This window comes from Halichoeres trimaculatus, unplaced genomic scaffold (genome assembly GCF_033239565.1).
Source record: "Halichoeres trimaculatus isolate MK-OKI-2021-1 unplaced genomic scaffold, fHalTri1.1 fHalTri1_scaffold_8, whole genome shotgun sequence".
NCBI classification, from domain to species: Eukaryota; Metazoa; Chordata; class Actinopteri; order Labriformes; family Labridae; genus Halichoeres; species Halichoeres trimaculatus.
Window position 1 is genome coordinate 13507177 of NW_027437186.1, and position 20357 is coordinate 13527533.

The following is a 20357-nucleotide window of genomic DNA, read 5'->3' on the forward strand; positions in this document are numbered from 1 at the left end:
TTTAAAGTTCTTGCTAAAGCAGACAATCCATCTCTTTAGAGCTGAAATCATTTTCTAATTGATTAATGATTGACACATTACATATTGAAATTGTGTTTTTGTGTTCTTTAGTTATCTGTCACCTCCTGAGAAGTTGTCTGATTCTTGCCTGTTAGTCTATTTTTACTGGCTTTAAAAAGAGTTGTGTTCATGTTCATAAATGCTGACTTGGGTGCCCCAGATACTAAGAATAAGTTGTGATGTAACACCACATCACTTAGGATGCGCCGTAGAGCTGCTTCCTCACAAACACCTACTTTTTGCTGTCCTTTGATTACCCATCCCTTCCTTCTATTTCTGTTCCAATTCGCTCTTTAGAGCCCAGCTCAGTCAGCAGAACGCCAGTCATTAGTGGAATTACTTTGGGGTTTCATCGCAAAGCTTTCAACCCCTTAGAAGTACTCCCCACTGCTGGTATCAAAAGAAATAATGGCGTCATATTAGCGGAGTTCATGGAGCCTGAAACAGAAGAGTGTAGACATGGGAATACTTTTTACATGAATGTAGCCTATCTTGTCCTAGAAATGAGCTGTTGTCAGAGCAAGAAGGCAGAGTGCTAACAAGTCTTTACAGGTTTTACTAAAGGTTTTAAAATATTGCAGGTGGAAGATGTTCAGTACGGGGGTCCCTAATTTTATGTACACTCAAAAAAAAGTGTACAAAAAACAAAACAAAACAAAACAAAACAAAAAAAGCTGAGTAGTAGCAATGGAGTTGTCACATTTTTGGCTCCTGTTTTAAGTTAAATTTGAATTTTAGTCTGTAAGCTACATGTTGCTGACTAATTTAGGCACATTTACTGTCAAAGAGTGAACCATTTCGTTTGAAATGGGTTTAATTGCTGTAGAGTTGAATTTCTCTTATGTTCCCTGCGAACAGGGTTTTTTTTAAACTTACTTTGTCAGTTGTGAAATAGGCCAATTTTCCCCTGGTTCTGGGTATTGTTATGACTATCTCAGGGAGAGTATCATCCAAGTGTTAAATCGGATGCATCTTTTTGTACAATTTTTTAAAAGCAATTGTCATAAATAAATAAATATTTCAAACGTTTCTCAGTGCACGAGTTTCTGCCATGACAAACACAGCGATACACAAGGTGGCATCCCTCGATACGGAAAGCATCTCTGTAACACCAGACTGGTGACAAAAGCACTGGGAGATGTTTCTTGTGGTGGTTTTCCCAGCTCTCTGTCAGCTTTTCAGAATGTGCTTGTCTGTGTGCATGTATACTCTATTCAGTTATTAGTGTGTGTGAGGAGGTAATGTGTGTGTGTGTGTGTGTGTGTGTGTGTGTGTGTGTGTGTGTGTGTGTGTGTGTGTGTGTGTGTGTGTGTGTGTGTGTGTCTGTATGTGCGTGTGCTCTGCTTACGCGTGTCTGTGTGTTGGAGTTTCAGTCAGTACGTTTACATGGATGCAGCGGTCTGACGAAGGTTACCACACAGATAAATCTCACAAGACATCAACCATCTGTGCTCAATTACATCTTTGTAGTAGTGCTGCACGATTTGGGGAAAAGGTGCGATTTGCGATTAGGTGGACAATATTGCGATTGTGCTTGCGATTTAATAAAAAAAGTTGTGTCATGATGAGTCTACAGACTTGCTTGGTTATCATGGAGAAAAATCGTAATTGCATGTGCTGACATTGCGATAATCGTGTAGCACTACTTTGTAGTAGAGCATTGTAGTGTTATGGAAGCAGTCATCAACTAGAGCCAGACCTCTGGCTTGCAGGGGGTAACTTTACTACCGCTTAGACGCAACATGTAATCAGCATCTTGGGGTAATGCATGAACTAAAACTGATGTTTGACTACAACTGTCAGGTAATCACTAAATTAGTCATCCAGTAGCAGCAGGTGTAGATATTTTGATGCTCAACAAACAGCATAATAGAATAGTTTCCATGCATGTAAAGATACTAGTTAAAGAAAAAAAAATCGGAGTAATGTCACACTTTTTCTTCAAGCTGCATGCGTGTTTTTGTTTGTAAGAAGCATGCTTTTATCAGAGCTGTGAGTATGTCTGCACTTGCTCATTTAGCACTTGTATGCGGCACATGCCTTTGGGAGCGAGATGTCATTGAGACATTAGCCTACTTCCCTTGAATTACTTGAAACAAAACCTAAGTACAGCTCACACACTGCGTTTAATCAAATTCCTGTGAGACAGTGTCCTGAAAAATACCTTTACCCTGCTCACCCAGCCATTCTGCTTCACTTCACAAGTCTCAGTGTCTGGTCTTTTTTCACTGGAGCCTCTTTGGTCCGTTTCTGTGATTACTTTTCAAAACAACATATCACATGCAATTGGTTTTGCAGACAAGCTGAGGTATCCAGCAGTTCACAGGATGAGGACTGTGTTATCTTTTTCCAAATGGCACAGATGGGTTTGGCTTTTTGACCTTGTTACTTGTCACATATTTCAAACACAGTACGCCAGCAGGATGCTTTGGGCATTAGGGACTAGCACACTGATCTTGGTGAAAGGCCAGTATTTAGATTAAAACTGAACTGTGACTGGCCTTTCCAAAGATATATAAATATACAAAATAAACCTGTTTGCATTTTCTATCAATTTTGTTTTTTCAGATCTTTGTTGTGGAGGTGAAATTTGTTGAATCAAAAATAATACTGATTCCAATTTTTCTCTAAGGTGTAGGAACAGCAAAAGAAAGGTAGGGCTTTAAAGTATCTGTAAGCGTCTCTTAATAGAAAGCCGGTGTGATTTAAGATTACACACTGATGCAGGGGAAGCTCAAATCCTCTGCCGCCAAATACACTGATTTTTCGATTGAATAAATATACAGGGTCAAGTTTTCTGAATCATATTATAAGTAGCACGTAAGCAGCGCAAGCTTCTCAACCATAAGTAAAAAAATGTTAACATAGATAACTGAATTAAAGCATAAAAATACCCAGACTTGTGATAATCACATGATGAATCATAAATGTTTGACTTGTCTGTGTCTTTGCTTAGGACTGCAAAATGTACAACAGCTACCGAGTTAGATTTGCCCCATTCTGAGAAGATACTTTCAAAACAATCATGCACTTTCCAGTGCAGGATGAACAGTGGCTGAGGGAAAGGTTTCACACTGACATTTATCTATAGAACATGCTTGAAGAATAACCTTTCCCTCTGAAAATCACAGAAAAGGCCAATTGCTCCCCCTCTCTGGAGGATTCATGTTTTGAAACTTAGGAGTACATATTGGTTTTTCATTCAAAAAAGCAGAACACTTGAGAATGTCCTATCAATTCCAGACTCACTGAAAAGCTTTGGATTTGAATATAAAAACTGTTTCTACTGCTGTTTCTTGTGATTGTCTCTTACCCTTTGCATCTCTCCACTCTTCCTCTTGCGAGCTGAGCGGGTGATTTTGACAGTGACAGCGCTCTCCTCCCCCTGGCGCCGCAGAGCCATACGGTTAGGCTGCAGAGGGCTGAAGGAGATCTCCAGCTCTGGCTGGGGGAAGCGACTTGTCCTTCCATTCTCGGTGGAAATCTCAGAGGAGTCCAACACTGACGGATAACCAGCTGAGCCCTGTGGGACCAAAAAGGGTTCATGGTCAATTCATGGGTTGAGTAACAGAGGGGACAGACAGGTCAACAACTTTTAGATTTCAGCAGCAGCCAGAGGATTCAGAACTGTCTATTGCTGAGCAAATGGAATCCAAAAACTATACAGAAATATGTGACATACTGTGTCTATACACACCCATTTGTTTTCTACAATTCGTCAACCTATTAAAATACCTAAGTTATTTTTTCCAAGTTTTTGGGAAAACACAAATAACTTTACCCAATACAGAGCATATATTTATGAATAATTTCAATCAAAAAGGCCTTCACACTGGATGACTGTTGACATGCATAGAATATTGTGTGTCAATCATGTAATATCAAAGAATAAAGTGACTTTTTCTAACATTCTAGTGTAACTTAGGCAACTTTAAACCTGGCTTAAACTGTTCTTTCATTCCATAGTGCTAACTCAAAACTGAAATTACACTGAGGTAAATTTGAAAAAAAAAAAAGTCAGGTAAAACAAAATGATCAGGAGGCAGTCCCTTCCCTCACTTTTTGAAGTGAGTGCGCCACAAAAACTACTTCCCCTGGTGGCTGGCTGCAGTATAGGTAAAAAAAATCAGACTCCCCAGTCATCCCTGCTGAGCTGTGGTCAAACTTTAAAAAATTAGTACACCTTGTTGAAATGTTTCTCACATCAGACTGTTGTAGTGATTTGAAGACATCATTCGACTGCCTTGTATTCAAGTCCTCTTTCTTCTGAAGAATTTTGTTTTCATTAGTTGTAAGAGGTTAAAAACAAGGTTTTATGACATGTTTAATGATGATTGACAGCTGCCGTTCTTGTGTGTTTTTATCAGGGATTGTAAATTATGTCGGGAAGTAGAGTCAAGAAGTGATTAGACTCGCAAAAAAAAAAAAAGAAATTATTATTTTTGTCACCCGGCTCCACTCAGATTCTCCCAGAATCCCTCACAGTCTTTACTGTTGAGACTCTGGCTGCACAACAGCTGCCAGTGGCTGTGCCTGTGACGGGGGAATTTTGGCTTTGAAACCGTACAGTGGTAAATGGTGGAGCCACACTGTCCACTCTATATACAGTCTTTGGTCAGAACCAAAGAAGAATAAAAATATCTGATTTTATTTTCAAGATTATCATAACTTGGCCTCGTTCAAAGATATCGCAGAAAGTGTCTTAAACTGCAAACTTTATCCCCCTGCTTCTTGTAGAAGGGATTCATGAACTTGTGATCATACAGTGCTTGGTGACCCTTGTAGCTTTATGAAAAGCAAAGGAAAAAGGACCTTTAGAAAGATGCTTGAGATGCAGACTTTCTCAATCTGCGCACCTCACAAAATGTTGTGCAAAAGGGCTGTGACCAGAAAACCAAAACCTTATGGTTTCTGAAAGGTGAGGGTGACGTAAGATGCTTTCTGACCTTTTCAGGAGCACTTCATTTAAAACATTTTGATGTTTTTAGTTCTCAGAGGAATGAGGAAATCAGAAACCAGAGCAATACCATGATGGAGAGTTTTGTTTAAGAATCATTTGTTACTTTCGCATCAAAAATGAGGGGTGGGGTTATGATATTGTCCTTTAAGTACCTCCATGGTAGCTTTACACGATTGAGGCCCCACACTCCCTCCTTGTTTTTGTTTTTTTTTTAATGGCAGGACAAATTTTTAAAACATTAAAAATAATCAAAGGGCAGCAAATGTGATAGACTCTGTACCCCACATACTCTTTCTATAAGGTTTCCTCTACTCGCAGAGAAAGTTGTGATGTTGTAACTACAGACTAGCGGTAGAGACTGAAATATATGTCGAAAGCCTCTCTTTTACTGCAGCTCACTGAAGTGTTTAATATGGTTTAATGTGGTTTATTAAAGGTTAACTCCTGAAACATCTTTGTCATTTCATGAGCTTACCTGGCTGCTGACTGATGCTCGAGTATCCCTCCTTCCTCCGGACTTCCTCTTGATTATTTCAGTGTCTTGTTTTCCAGCCGGTGCAGCAAAGCTTTCCTTTACAATAGTCTGTCCAAGACAAGACAAGCAGTGGTAAAAGAAAACAACCATCACTCGTTATACAAAACATGTTGATGATGAATGTATTCATTTCTGGCATGTTCAACCAAAGACTCTACAGGTTTCCTGGTTAGCAGAATTTAAAAAATAGCATCTCCTATGATAGTCATAATTATATTATTATAATTGAAACCCAACTTAATTTCAGTCTCAGCTTAAACACATAAAGGAAAATCACTATCAAGGCTTCAAAAATGAAAGAGAAAATATGAGCCGACAGCCTGGCATTCTGTCAGCCACGTGGTTTCGGCCTCTTTCATGTTTCAGGTAAAGTCTTGTAATCTGACCTGTGTGACTGTTTCTGCCTTTTTGGCTCTTGAAGCCTCAAGCTCCTCTTGCAGTCGCAGGATCTCTGCCTCTCTCTCCGACAGAACAGCCTTTAGTTCAGTCAAGTTGTTCCCATCAACATCACCACTCTGTCAGAGAAAGTAAAACAATGTTTTTTATGGATGTTATCCAGAGCTATGAATCACGAATGCAATTTCATGTACATTTTATTCAAATTTAATAAAATAATTAATGTTGACGATTCACAAAGCACTAAACCAAACCTATGTATCCAATGATATTTTTTCAAGTTAAAGTCAGGACACTGGTTATTTCTAAACGCTTTCTAATGATTGGTTATGAAACAAACTTCAATCAATATCCGTTTCCCACACAAAGCTGAGGTTTCCATTTATGGGGAAAGACGAACAGCTCATTCTCAGGAAAAAAACAGAAGTAAAACCTCAGAACACTTCAAGCAAAATCAGAAACCTAGAAACTACACATTATGCCACAAAATGCCTTCAAAAATAATTACAAAATAATAATTACAACTACACGTTTCACCCATTACTGTTAGAATATATTAAAAAATGTGGTCCAATTTTATATCAAACCATGCAAACAAAAAAATCTTGATTCCATTTTCCACTTATTTTATTGAGACCACCAAGTTGACACAGCCAGGATAACAGTGATGTCAGTCCCAGCAGGTTATTTACAACACACAGCAATATGTGTGCACTGGTGGTGTAATTTAGGTTTTAGCTTAATTCAGTATTTTGGATTGGTCTAGCAGCATATTCCCATAACAGGAGGGGCTCTGGCACCACTACTTGGGTCAGGGGTTGAAAAGTTGATCCACTTGTTTAATACATAATGGCATGTAACATTTTTTAAATGGAAATGTGTCTCCACTGTGACAATACTAAGATAAAAATGAAAATCCTGCAGTTGCTCAGAAAGGAAAGAAAACCAGCTGGAGTTAGCCTGAAGCGTCATAAACGTATAAAACAGATGAGAACTTCTGCTACAGGCTGTACACCTCTACTCTGTGACCTTTTAGAAACTTGGCTGGCGAGGTCAATCACTTCACCAATCAGCACTGAGAGTGCCTTTTTTGGTTTTCTGCTGAAACATTGTTCACAGAGCAGCGCAGGAGCAACAGCTTGGCAGGCTGTAAACTTAACAAACCGAGTCTCACAATTACCCTGAATGTATGTCATTCACAGGGTTTTTCTCTGAGCCTGAGTATTCTCAAAGGTCTCCTCTTTTCCAGGGCAGAAGACACCAAGTCATTAAAACATTAGAATTGTTTTTTTTTTTTGTCTCCACTGCTCATGTTTGGTGGATACCAGCAGCTAAAACTTGAAAAAAAAAAAAAAAAGCTGAGGAGAGCTTACAGCTAGGTGGTCCGGGGCAACTGCACTATTAACTCCATTTTTTTTTTTTTTACTTCTATTGGGACATTTAATGAGAGTTAAAAGAGTTGTAGGTGGCTCTTCTCAAAAGAAAAATTCTCTGTAACCAAAAAAACAGATAAACATAAATATGAAAGGTTAAAATAAGGCCAGGCTGATATAAGAGTTTGGATTGACACTAAAAGCAAGAAACGGATCAGGGGAAGCCTTATCTAGAGAACTCTAATGTAATCTCAGTCAGATACAGGCCTAACAAAAACCAGTTCTTACTTATCACCAAATGAATTCTGTGTGGCTGCGGTTCTTCTATCTTTCTGTGGGGTTTAAACAATGTCTGACGAATGCCTTTTTAGCTCCTCCCTCTGTAGGAAACTAAAAATAGATGATCCCAATAAATTCCTCTAAAGCGTAAATCAACTGTGAATCAAATGGGCCAGAAAACTGTTGATACGGCGCACTCGCAGGTTTCAGACTTTCAGTATAGCTTCACCTGTGGCGAAGCTCAGATCAATAGTGTTACTGCAGATAGTTTGCCCTGACAGATGATTGGGAACCAATTGCTCTGACATCTCTGTTTAGAGTGCACACTGACTCGAGTCTTGAAAGAAAATTCAAATAGTAGAGAGAAGCAACTTTTTAGTTTTAGGTATGATTTTTCAAGAAAAACTATTTTCTTTTAAAGCAAGACATACGAGACAGCTGAAATATATATTCATAAATATACTGTGATTTAAAATAAATTAATACAAGAACTTTGCCTTTCACAATCTTTACCCACCCTAATTACTCTTACCCTTCAATAGACGCATGTGACAATAACAATGTCTTTACCCTTTTCTTTCTGTCTCTATGCTGCGTACAGTCCGCTCAGACAGATACAGGGACCACACACTATCATGTCTTCTTGATGCCACACTGACCTCTTGTGGTAGCTCTTTGTTGCTCTGGCTCAACTGTTGGATGAGTTTGTCTTTCTCTGCTTGGCTGGTGAGCAGTTTCTGCAGCTGGATCTCTAAAGCTGCAACCAGAGTGTCTCTCTCCTTCCTCCACTCCTCCATGGCCTGCTCCTTCTCTGCCAGCTGGGATGTCAGTGACTCCTGGCATGGAGGGAAAGGCAGGTAAAACTTATGTTGAGAACTCTGGTTTTGATCTGCATAATTGTAACAGTGAGATAAAGATACAGAGCAAGTACTGTGCCTTATTGAACAGTAGAAATCATGATCTAAGTATAAAACTTAGGCTAAGCTGTATTTGGTCAAAACTGGGTCAACTTCCATCAGGAAAGTATGTCCTCATGTCTAAGCTACTTTATTACATGTCGCACATGTCATCCTCATCTTACCAACTGGCTCTGCTGCCGAGTGTAGCGTTCTCTGTCATCAGCAAACTTCCTCATTTCCTGGTTCCTCTTGTCCTCCGCTTCTTTAGCTTGGCCAATCAGGGACAGCTTCTCCTCCATCCACTTTCTTCGTTCAGTCTGGTGTTTCTCGTTGCACAGCTGTATCCAAAAATGTTTTAATTTTTTTCTGTTATTAGAAATTACATTAGTTTAACCATCCTAATAAATTATTTCTAGTTCTCATTGAAGAGCCTTAACACATCAAAACAATTATGGGTATTTATCCTTGTGCTGAAATTTCTCACTGAAAAAATAAGTTTCTTTTTTTTTCAGTGAGGAGGTACTGTGGGGTTTTTAGGCTTTATATTGTCCCTCTGGAGCAGCTTTACATAATTGCCAGCCCTCTGGAGGCCAGTCAAGGGTAGAGCTATGGGCAGACCCTGGTGTTTAAGGCCCGCCCCATCCAACTTGTCATCAACCATTTAATAGAGCTCTATTTGATAACTTCATTATTTCAACAAGTCTTGAAAAGATCTCCAAAGATCTGACTGTTTTGAGCAGTTTACAGACAGCTTCAAGAATAAAAATAATATGAATATGTAGCTGTTTTTTTTTCATATCAAGTATGAAAATCTAGCACTGTTGCCTTATTTCCATGTTTAAAATACAGTAAAAGCATAATACCTCCTGTTTTAAAAACTGTATGTGTATCCAAGCAAATGTGATATTGTGGTGGGATAAACTCGTTATCAATTATCACAGTGACTTTTAAAAAACAAACTCTACATAGACTATGTCACTAAAATTGCATTTCCAGTTAAACCATGTGAAACATTTTGATATTCCCTCATTACCTTCAAGCTTTCTTGAGTCTGTGTAACTTCCTGTTTGGCCAGTGTGAGCTCATCTGATGAGTTGTCAACCTGATGGTGTGAAGTGTTTCCAGTATCCTGCTGCAACAGTGCCCCTTTCAGTTTCTGAACCTCTGAAACATAAAATGCATCAAAAATAAAGACACAGAAACCAGAGCCAAAAAAAATAACTTTTGCATGGATATTAACACTTTGTTTACATTTAGAGAAACTTAAAACAAAGATTTGTTTCACTAAATCAGGGAGGTGAAAAAAACGTTTCATCCTTTAAATAATACATTTTTTGCTTGTTTGTTTTCACATTTCATAAACTGCAATTTGTAAGGACAAAATGATTAGACCAAATTGTCCTTCACACATCCATTTTTAACAACAAAAAAAAAACAGAATCTTCCCTGATGCTGTGTGCTATTCATGATTCTTTTTAATCTTTTGTCTTACCGCCGGAGAGCTCCTGGATGAGGTTAAGTTTCTCCTCTAAGACCTGCTCCATCTGCTCCTGTGTTTCCTCCTGCTCCGTCAAAGCCAAACGCATGTCTTCCATCACACGTTCTCTGGCTTCAAGGTCTAAAAAAATTATACACAGAAAAGTAGAGTATTACTAACAGAATGACCTCTAGTCCCAAATTGAGCAGTGAACTACTTTAAAATATGTTGATCCCTAAGGGAGGTATTCTCTGTTTCATAACACTTCAGTAGAAAAAGTCAAAGGTCAGACAGACTTAAGCTCAGAGTTTGGGACAAGACCATTTGAGCTTAGAAAAGTTTGGAGATTCACTTTCGGCAGAGGAGGAAAATGTTCAAAGACTCCAAATTGGAAAGAAACTGAACTTGGCCAGAGGGATGAAACTAAAAGAAAGTTCACTGCTGAAAAAGTCAAAGTTTCAAAATGTAAGGATGGATATACAGACTTTCCAAACCATAAAGAGCAGCAAACTTCATGGGCTTTAAGGGGCTTGGATAAAGGCTTTTGGCTTTTTTTCTTACCCTTATAGAAAAAATAAATAATAAAGATGGATTTTTAAGTATAATACCTTCTTTGTTGACAAAAACGTGACCATACTGGTCTCAACAGCTGATGTCTTTCCATACGCCATAACTTATAATCCAATTAGAAATTCTCCTGTTTACCTTTACAGGTCTTCTGGTAGAGCTGAAGTGTCTCGTCAGGCTTTGAGTCAGATGATTGTTCCTAGAGGGGAGAATAACTAAGAGATTAGAGGATCACAAACACAGCACATCAGACACCAGAGGTAAATCCGTTCAGCTGCTCTCTAGCAAACAAGATGAATTGCGTTGTGGTAAACAGAGCTAAAAGCTTCAGAGATTTATACTTAGGTAAAAAATGAGAGATTATTTACTGATTTGAGCTGCTGGATTGTTCTGTCCCTGATAGCAAGGTCTGTCTGAAGCTGCTTCTTGGCTTTCTCTGTGTCAGCAAGCTTCTGTCTCAAAGCCTTTTCCTCTTCTCTCATGGTGGATATCTGGGAAAAAAACAACAGATCTGTCCTTGTATTCACAGCAAAAAGTTGTTGACAATTTTCTCATCAAGTTATTGTTGTCTATAAATTGAGTTATAAATGTGAGTACCTCTTTTTGGACCTGTTGTATCTGCTTCTTATAGTCTGCTGACTTTTCTCTGAGGTCTGAAGCGTCGTCCTCCTTCCTCTGAAGGTCCTGGCTCAGGCTCTGGACTTTTTCTGTGTCCTGTTTGGCATTTTCTTTAAGTCTAGACAGACAACAACAAACTGTTAGCACTAAGAAAACCTTCAGGAGACACTTTATTTCAAATAAACACAAGGTCAAAAACAAAAGCTGTGGCTCTTGAGACCCCTTTGTACTCTAGAGAATAATACAACTCTCTGGATATTAAGATATTTGTAGAAAGCCGATAGGAGAGATGAAGTGAAGATATATTTCACAATGACAGAATAATAAAGTGAGCCACAAAACCAGATGACAAGGTAAAACAAACAGACTGCTCTCACTGTTTATTAGTTTTCTCTGCCTCCAGGGGAAAACTCTCTGAAGAGGGATAATAAATAACTCCAGCATGACACAGGGCGCACCTTTCTTTCAAGAGGCTGCTTTGATTACATTCCCATTTAACTCTTTCCGACCTCAGATGAAGGTCATGAATGAAGCATTACTTCTTTTTATAAGAGTCCATATGTCTGTGAACCTTAATGCTTTATACTTCTGCCTTAAAAAAGGATCAAATCAATGTTCAGAGTTTAAAGCTGACAGAGCTTTAATTGCAGGCCATGTATCAGACCTGACTCTGAGTCAAAGTGTGGAGTAAGTGGAGCCCCTTTGTTCATCACAGTGTAATAATAATATGAAATGGAAGTGGAAAAGTTACTGAAACTTGGATCATTAAAAAGAGGAAGCGTTACCTTTTGATTTCCTCCGTTTTTTTCTCAAGCTCAGCGTCCTTTTGTGCGATAGCTTCGTGTGCTACAGCAAGCAGCTCTCTGCGCCTTTCTACCTCCCTGCGTCGAGCCTCCTGCACTGCCTGGCTCTCCTCCTCTTCCCGGCGCTCCTGCTCCTCCTTCAGGCTCTTGTGGAAGAATTTTATCTGTTCCTCCTTCTCTAGAATCTGTCTCTGCAGCTCTGTCTCCCTTTCTGTAGAGACTTTCATATACTCTGTCAGCCTCTCTTCCACCTGTCTCTCCTTTTCTTTTAGGATACTGTCCGTCTCTGGAGGTGAATGATGAGCTTCCGTTTCCTTTGCTTCTTCCATGTCCAACACCTTTGCCCTCAAGGATGCCAACTCAGTCTGGAGGTCAGAGTTTAATCTCTTGAGCTCTTCCTCAGCAGCAGAAGTAGAGACACAGTTTGAACATTTAAGCTTAGCCTCTTGTAACTCAGCCTTGAGCAGCTCTACAGTTTGCTTCTTCTCACTAAGCTCCTGTTTGGAATCATCTAAAAGTTTGCTTTGTTCATTCAGTTTGTGTTCAAACTCCTCCTTCTGCTGCTGTGACAGCAATTCATGTGTCTGCAGCTTCTCATTGAGCTCCTCAATCTGCTTCTTCGCCACCTCTGGTTGTTCCTCAAGTTTTGCTCTCAACTGAACAACTTCTTCATTAGACGCCTTTTCTTGGCATTCAAGGTTGAATCTGAGCTCATCCAGTGATTGCTGCGACATCTTTTCTTGCTCTTGAAGCTTCTTTTGCAATTCTTCGAGCTCCAGTTTTGAAGCTGCATCCCTTTGGTTCAGCTTCTCTGTGAACTGCTCCACCTGCTGGTCAAAGGCCAGCTGATTCTGGACCAACTGCTCTTCTGTCTGGGCTAGCTCACGCTCCGAATCCAGCATCCGTCTGTGGTTGCTCTCATTCTTCTCCTTTTCCTCTGAGAGGTTCTTCCTGAGCTCCAAAACTTCTGATGCTGCCAGTGTTTGATGTTCCTGTGAAAGGCCTTGGACTTCCTGTCTCAGTGAGTTGATCAGGATAGATTTTTGTTGAATCTCCTCAGAGTGTTCTTCTAATAGTGTTTGAGCAGTCTGTAGCTGGAGCAGTGCTTGTTCAGCCCTCTCTTTTTCGCTCTTTACCTGTGGTCAAAAAAACAAATTGGGTTTCTATTCGAACGGTAACATGAAAATAAAAAACAGTAATGAGAAACATGGTGTACATTTTTTTGGGAGACAAAGCTCAAAAGATTACGTTAGGTCACGAAAGAAACACAAACATATAACCGATAATACACTGAATGCTGTTTGATAAGTAGTCACACTTGCACACCTGACTCTTTGTTTCTTCCAGTTTGGCGGTCAGCTCTCTGCATTCTTGTTGAAGCCCTTCACCCTTTTTCTTAATCTTCTCTATCTCCTCAGCCAGCCTTTCATTTTCACTAAGAGCACTTTGTAGGTCCTTTTTGCTTTGTTTCTCCTCTGCAAGCGATGCCACGGCATCCTCTTTAGCTCTCCTCTCAGCTTCAAGATCTGCCACCACTTTCTCGTTAACTTTTCTCTCTTCTTTAAGAGATGCTTGCAACTCCTCGTTGTTTTGTTTTAATCCTCCAAGTGCAGTAAGAGCCTCCTCCTTCGCTCTCTTTTCCTCCTTCAGGGACAGCAGTGCTTCCTCTTTTCCCAAAGTTTGGTACTCTAAAGCGGCAATGGTGTCTTCTCTGCCTCTCTTCTCCTTCTCAAGGGCGAGAAGTGCCTCCTGTATGAAAAATAATCATCTGTTGTGAAAGCTTAGAGGATTAGAAAGTCTGGAGTTATAAAAAGTCCAACAAAAAAAGAAAAAGACTCCCCAATCTTTCTCAGAGATATGACTTTCCACTTTTTGCATAACTGCTTACTGTGTAATACAAGAAATACACGCTCACCCCCAAAATTAAAAGATAATCTGTGGGCTTAGAAAGACTAGTGTGTGTAGAGATTATTTGTTTGATTCTGTGAAACTTGAAAACAGAGTAAACCAAAAGAAACAAAGAATTATCTTCGCCCACAGGGGAGTTTCATTACGTCATATATACCTTGCCCTTCTGAGCCAAAGTCTTCCACAAATATTTTCAAAATAGCAATAATGACAATACACCTCCCCCTATGTGCTACTCTCCTCTGAGCACTCACCTGAAGCTGCTCTCCCTCACGTGAGCCCAGCTCCACCATCCTCTTTAGATCTTCAACTTGTTTCTCCAGCTGGGAAACCTCTGACATCTTCTCCTGGAGCTGAGAGAAAAGCTTTGTTTTCTCTTCATCCACCTCTGTACTGGGTTCCTCTGAGGAATAACACAGACATGAAAAAAGACAAGAGGATGTCAAAAGTAGGTCAGGATCAAAAGTTTTACCAGTAGTTGTCTTAATTTAATAAAGCTGTGAGATCTATAAGAGGAAACAGAAAGAAAACAGGGTTTCTACTTCTAAACATTCAAAAGGCACACTGTGTCTCTTTAAATAACCTAAAGGTTCTCTGTGAAACAACTCTTTGATGAATAAATATACAATTATTCTAACACAAAGTCCCAATGGAAGCCATGCAGTCAAATATTTGGCTACACTTAGCTGTTTACAGGTCCTCTACCACAAAAAAAAAGTAACAAAGACTTGTTTTTTTCAGTCTGCATTCAACTTCTGCCTTCCTGAGATCCATTCACTGATAGATATGTAAATGTCCTTACCAGTGAGTTTGAGAGCCCTCTGCTCTTGGACTTTTTGCTGGTGCTCATTCAGTCCCAACACCTTCCTTTCCAGCTCCTCCATAGCATCCTCTCTGCCTCCCAGAGCTCCTGCTCTGCCTGAAGCCAGACACTTACGAGCAGCCTCGGTGGCTTTCATGATGTCTGCCAATTCAGAGGAGCTAGTGTCCAGAGATTTGTCCTGCAAAAGGAGGGAACCATCAGAAAAATTAGCCTGGGACATTGAGGAGCAGAGGATTTAAGTTTTGTGTCCTGAGGTGGTTTTGTCAGAATTCCTGGAGTAAAATACTGGAAAAAATCCCTGCTCAAGTGGCTAAATATAAAGGAATCGTTGGGTAGTTCACTTCGGATGTTGTACAAGGTTAGAGAAGTGGCCCGATTCTTTGTTGACCATAGAATTTCATTTGCTATCACAGCATACAACGCTGCTGCAGAAGAAATAATTGTTTTAATGGTGATCTGTAAGAAGGGGTAGGTTACACTCAGTAATTCAGACAGCTCAGCCATGGATAACTGAAAGTGCAAAGTGGGAGTGTAGCACAAGAATCTCAAAAATGTGAAATAACTTGCCTTTATCAAAAATGTTTTTTTTTCCTATCAAAAAATTTGAAGAATAGCCTTTGAAAAATGAACATGCATTATATAACATTATGTTACCATGGCTTGTGCATCTTGGCTCGGTCCAGCAGTGCCCAGTTTGTCAATAAGGTTCTTGAAGATCTCCAGTCTCCTCTCTGCTCGCTCCTCCAAAATCTCTCTCTCCCTTGCCAGGCGGTCACTGAATTGACACACACATGTTCACATGTTGAAAACTTATACATCAAAGACAAAGATTTTAGGAAAAAATAACCCTTGAAGGAAATAGATCTTACTTGTAGTCACTCTGCATATCAGAGAACAGCTCTGAAAACTCTCTGCTGATTTCTTCCCTGACTCTTGCCTCCATGAGCAGATTGTTGGCTCGCTCCTTCTTCAGCTCTACCTGCAAATGCTTCAACAGCGCCACCTGCCTCTAAAGAACAGGACACACAAGGATATTTTTTATCATTAGAAGGGCCCGTCTATTTCCATTAGGGTGTGCTTTATCATACCGTCTACAAAAACACTGGTATATTTTTTTGGCATTAATTCGTCATTACAGGATATTTACAGTGCAGAGACTGTCATATGACACTCCCTACTGTGTACAAAACAACAACGGCCGAGAGCGAAGATAGCACGGCAGCACCAACTTCATCCTCACATGAGGATTTAGTGCCTAAAAGAGGAGCTACCTCAGTGATGTGGAGGTGGTTTGGCTGACCAAAGATCAGACACGCAGCAAAACACATTAAATGCAAAATGTGCAGAAGTACTATTACCGCGAAGGGTGGCAACACCACAAACATGTTCCACGACCTAAAGCTGAAAGCCACAGCTGAATAAAACCAGGCTGTGAAGACATGTGAGGAGGACGTGAAAGCTGCGTTGTTATCAGTGGAGTTGTCTCACCTCTACGACAGACGTATGGTCAAGACGAACAGCCAAACCCGATATCAGCACTATCCTTAATTCACTCGTAAAGCGTGAGTGCTGCGCAGCGCAGTTCTGCAGATTTTGGGTGCGTGCCAATTCATACTGGATTCATCACTGGATGCGCAGCACAGCGCAGGGCAGCGCCTATAGCAGCTGGATACCCCAAGATCACAAGATCACAGGAAAAACACATGTTCCTGCAGGAATCCCACCCATGTCAACGTACTTTCATGTTAATTAATGAGTATGTTAAGCTCATTTGGCCCTCCCAAAACTTCAGCACCTTCAGCCCATATCTACTCCTTTCTGTTAGTGTCCTTATAGAAAGAATGTGTTGTGTCGTTTAGAATTATGACGTTTTTTGCCTGCAAAGATCAACTTTTCCTCATACAAATCGTCACATTTCCTCTGACCTACTTACTATGTTGACATTTCAAGCTTGTGTAGTAATAGTAAGTGGTTGGAAAAGTGGCTTCCAAACTGTGTGTGCAATAAAAATGCTGTTATTCAGAAGCAGCAACCACTAATAAGTTGTTGTTTTTTTTTTTTTTCTTCGCCCATATCGCCATATCGTTATTGCAAATTTCCTTGAAATATCATGGTATAATTTTGAGGCTATATCGCCCACCCCTTATCTACATACTAAACAGACAGAACATAAACTAGATTAATTCATTTACCAATACAAGAACAGAATGTGAATTTAGATTCAGTACAGAAGAAACAGAAGAAAAGTGAAGTAAAATTCAAACAGGTCTGAACACAGTTTGGTTTATATTACTGAAATAAGTAGTTCCACAGTTCTATGTTTTCTAAGCCACTGACCTGGTGAGCTGCTTTGTCCTCATTTTCACTGCCAATCTCGTCTACTGTGACATCCATCAGGCTCCCATCTGCCTCATGATCATCATCCTCATCCTCCTGCACAAAAGGTTTGAACATGAAGACATGAGTAGTTTTGATCGGAGCCCAAAAAGTATCATCATCAGAGACAGTCAACATCCCACCTGTACATCCTCAAGGCTACTTTCCAAGCCAATGAGGGAGCTCCCCCCTCTGCCCTGAAGAGTATTTCTCTCATTGATCATGGTAAGGGATCCATCACTGTTAGACCCTTGGAGTATGATGGGAAGGGTCCTGGTGGCAAGTACTACCACCTGGAAACAGACACAAGCAGAAACTGAGGTCAATCAATAATAAGCATTAACACTGCAGACTTCAGGACTGTTTCATGGAGCATTTATGAATATATTTTAGTTTGCAAAAAAAGAAAAAAAAAACACAGAACAGCACCTTCTGAGCAACAGCAGAGAATTTGAGGACGTTGAGAGTCTCGTCATACATGGAGGCACATTGGTTGATGTTGACGATCATACAGGCTTTACCCCGACCACAGAAGAAGCCCTGCAGGTAGTGGGTCAGCTTGCTCTCTCTGAAGGGAACATGCTGGAGCAGTCTAAGGGAAAAAATGGAAAAATCAGAGATGGCTAACATGCATTCTAAATAGCTGGACACACTGACTGACACGATCCACACAACGTGACTAAATAAAAATTATACTTATTTTAGTTCTCTCTTGACTATCTAGAGTTAAAAAACAACACATTGGTGTCGAACATGCAGCAGACACTGAGCAACTTTTAATCCTGTTTTATGTAGGTGAGCCGAAAATATTCACTCTATTTTTAGCTGTAAATAAATATCTGGCTCTGTTTTTTTAAGCTGATAACAGCTGCTTACAGAAGTCAAGAAGAGCCACAGCATCACCAAAGACAGTGTACAAAACAAAGTAGTGTACTAAGAGAAGCATCCTGTATCAGAGTCTAACATTAAAACTGACCTCTTTGCATCATATGTTTTGGATTTGACCTGATTTTAAAAGGGAGAAAAAAAATGACAGAAGATTAAAAATCTCACTTGGCCTGCTGGTTGTGTCGTAGAGCATTGAGGCATTTTCCCAGAATAAGGAGCGAAGTGTTGATGTTTCCAGCTTCTTTCAGGCGCTCTCCTTTATTCTGTGTTTTTGCACATCGCTCAGAGCCGGCTAGGTCACACAGACACAACCTGAAAACAATGAAAATCATTTTTTATTACAAAAAAACCCTGAAGGATTGCAGTCATATTTTCAACATGCTTGAATTGAATTTTACAGGATTTTCTGTTCTACATCAGAAATTATATCAAAATACTTAATAGATAAATATTTGCTAGATGGATAAGGATTTCCACTTACTCGCTGACTGTGTGGACCCTTGGGATCCCATTATCCTCAATCTTCAAAATACGTATGGAGAAAATACTGTGACTGTGGACAGGGAGAGGAAATCAAATACATACTTTTAATAACTTCAAATTTAGAAGGAATAAAGAGTCATGTCTAGAGAAAGGACACAAAGACATCATTTTGAAAAACAAAAAAGAAAAGTGGAAAAAAAAAAAATCTCCTTAAGCTCAGATCAACTTTCTATTTAGGAAAAAAATCAAAGCTAAATATCTGTACCTCCTGCTGGAGAGCTGGTTGAGTCGGGTTGCAGAGAAGCTCTGGTTCTTCTTTCCCACTTTCATCACCTTGTAAGCCTCTTCTGCACTGTTCACCTGAACCCAACGCAGATCTAAAAACAAAATGCACAAACCATGTTTTTGTTTTTTTAAACACATCACAAACATAACTTTTATGTCCAATGTTGTGGATGATTCCTTCAGTTATGGCTGTTACATAAAAACATTCAACAACAATTATTGAAAATATCTGAAGCATTATTTTACACAAACATAACACATAATTGTTGGGACATGACCACATCTTTTGTCCTGATTCAAAGAAAGAGAAACTCCTACTGATGTGCAATGTATCTTTAGGATATATTTTATGCTGAAGTGGAGCTTTGTAGAAAATAAACAAAGTAAATAAAGAAAGGGAATTCTTCACAGAAAATAATTGAAAAATAAAAGGAACAAAAAACAACAACAAACCTTTGACAAAAGCATTTCCCTTGATGTCCTGTGACAGACGTAGTGCAGTTCTCTTTAAGGGCCCACTGGGCATGACTTCAAGGAGGTCGTGAATGTTTTCATTGTAAATCTCACAGAAAGACACCCAAACAGAGAACTTGATTTGTGTTTCCACTTTCACGCTGATTTTATCCTCCACTGAAATCACTGCACCAAGCATGGAAGAGCCTACATGAGAAGCACATTAGAAACCTTTAAAGGAGGGTACGGACACATGACCACAATCATCAAAAGCAGTTGATTACTTTTATATGTTGACTTCACTTCTCAAGTTTAAATGCGGTATGAAGATAATGTCAGATGTGTAGCTGTGGTGGTTATTTACAATAAGTAGATAACAGATATAGAACAAATGTTAATCTTGCCTTCAAGGAGAGTCTTATTTGTGGAGTTCAACAGGCTCACATTGCTCTTTTCATTCTGAAAGTCAGAGAGAAAAAAGGTGAGCATTACAAATGCCTTGTGCACACACAGGCATATTAAACAATGAGTGCTTCAGGAGCAGGTCACGATGTGCTTCATACTGGAAATTACTAAAACAAATAAATACAAAACAAACATAGTATTGTTTTCAAGGAGCGTCACCACTTCGACTTTACCAGTGTTGAACAAAGCTCTCAGAGGCCTACTTTTTGCTTAGAGAAGCAGCAAATTAATCACAGGAGTGGCTGACCATCATTAAGAGTTCTGAAGGCATTTGTCATATTGTCACAAATCGGATAACTTCTACTCTTACACATTTGGAGCTAGAAATCCATGCAGGCACCTATCAAAATGTTGCAATCCTCTATCTAAAGAAGTTGAGTGAACAATCACACTGACTGGGCAGCAATGAAACCTGATATCTCAAGCCTTAATCAGTGACAAAACAAATTATTTGTAGGTACATGGAAGCCTCTCACACACAAGTTACCTCTTTAAGTTGCCTGAAGAGGTTTCTCTTAAACATTGCCTCCTCAGTCTCTTGCTCCTTGGTGAGCCTTATGGCTTCCCGGCACCGGTGAGGTTTGATGTTCATGCCAGTGAAAACCTGCCCATCAATACTGCTGAAAATTACATCAAGTGATCTTGGCAAGATACCAGGATCACCATCTGGACCTGGACAGAGATAAGCACAAAGCCCGGTCTTCAATCT

The 20357-nt window shown here is 39.7% G+C and overlaps 1 protein-coding gene across 2 annotated transcripts in view; it reads right to left on the bottom strand.

Moving 5' to 3' along the window:
- Positions 1-20357, bottom strand: part of kif20ba (kinesin family member 20Ba) — a 46141-nt gene that overhangs the window by 23451 nt on the left and 2333 nt on the right. For both annotated transcript variants that reach the window (XM_074675840.1, XM_074675839.1), the window contains exons 6-30: positions 20136-20320; positions 19588-19642; positions 19184-19390; positions 18711-18822; positions 18444-18515; positions 18128-18274; positions 17504-17666; positions 17218-17367; positions 17036-17131; positions 15568-15707; positions 15353-15473; positions 14678-14876; positions 14130-14278; positions 13294-13716; positions 11950-13103; positions 11144-11282; positions 10915-11037; positions 10685-10745; positions 9995-10120; positions 9536-9666; positions 8685-8840; positions 8263-8439; positions 5942-6070; positions 5496-5603; positions 3374-3583 (exon numbers count right to left, since the gene is read on the bottom strand). In XM_074675840.1, the coding sequence (XP_074531941.1) occupies positions 3374-3583; positions 5496-5603; positions 5942-6070; positions 8263-8439; positions 8685-8840; positions 9536-9666; positions 9995-10120; positions 10685-10745; positions 10915-11037; positions 11144-11282; positions 11950-13103; positions 13294-13716; positions 14130-14278; positions 14678-14876; positions 15353-15473; positions 15568-15707; positions 17036-17131; positions 17218-17367; positions 17504-17666; positions 18128-18274; positions 18444-18515; positions 18711-18822; positions 19184-19390; positions 19588-19642; positions 20136-20320 (4733 nt within the window). The remainder of the gene's footprint in view (positions 1-3373; positions 3584-5495; positions 5604-5941; positions 6071-8262; positions 8440-8684; positions 8841-9535; positions 9667-9994; positions 10121-10684; positions 10746-10914; positions 11038-11143; positions 11283-11949; positions 13104-13293; positions 13717-14129; positions 14279-14677; positions 14877-15352; positions 15474-15567; positions 15708-17035; positions 17132-17217; positions 17368-17503; positions 17667-18127; positions 18275-18443; positions 18516-18710; positions 18823-19183; positions 19391-19587; positions 19643-20135; positions 20321-20357) is intronic.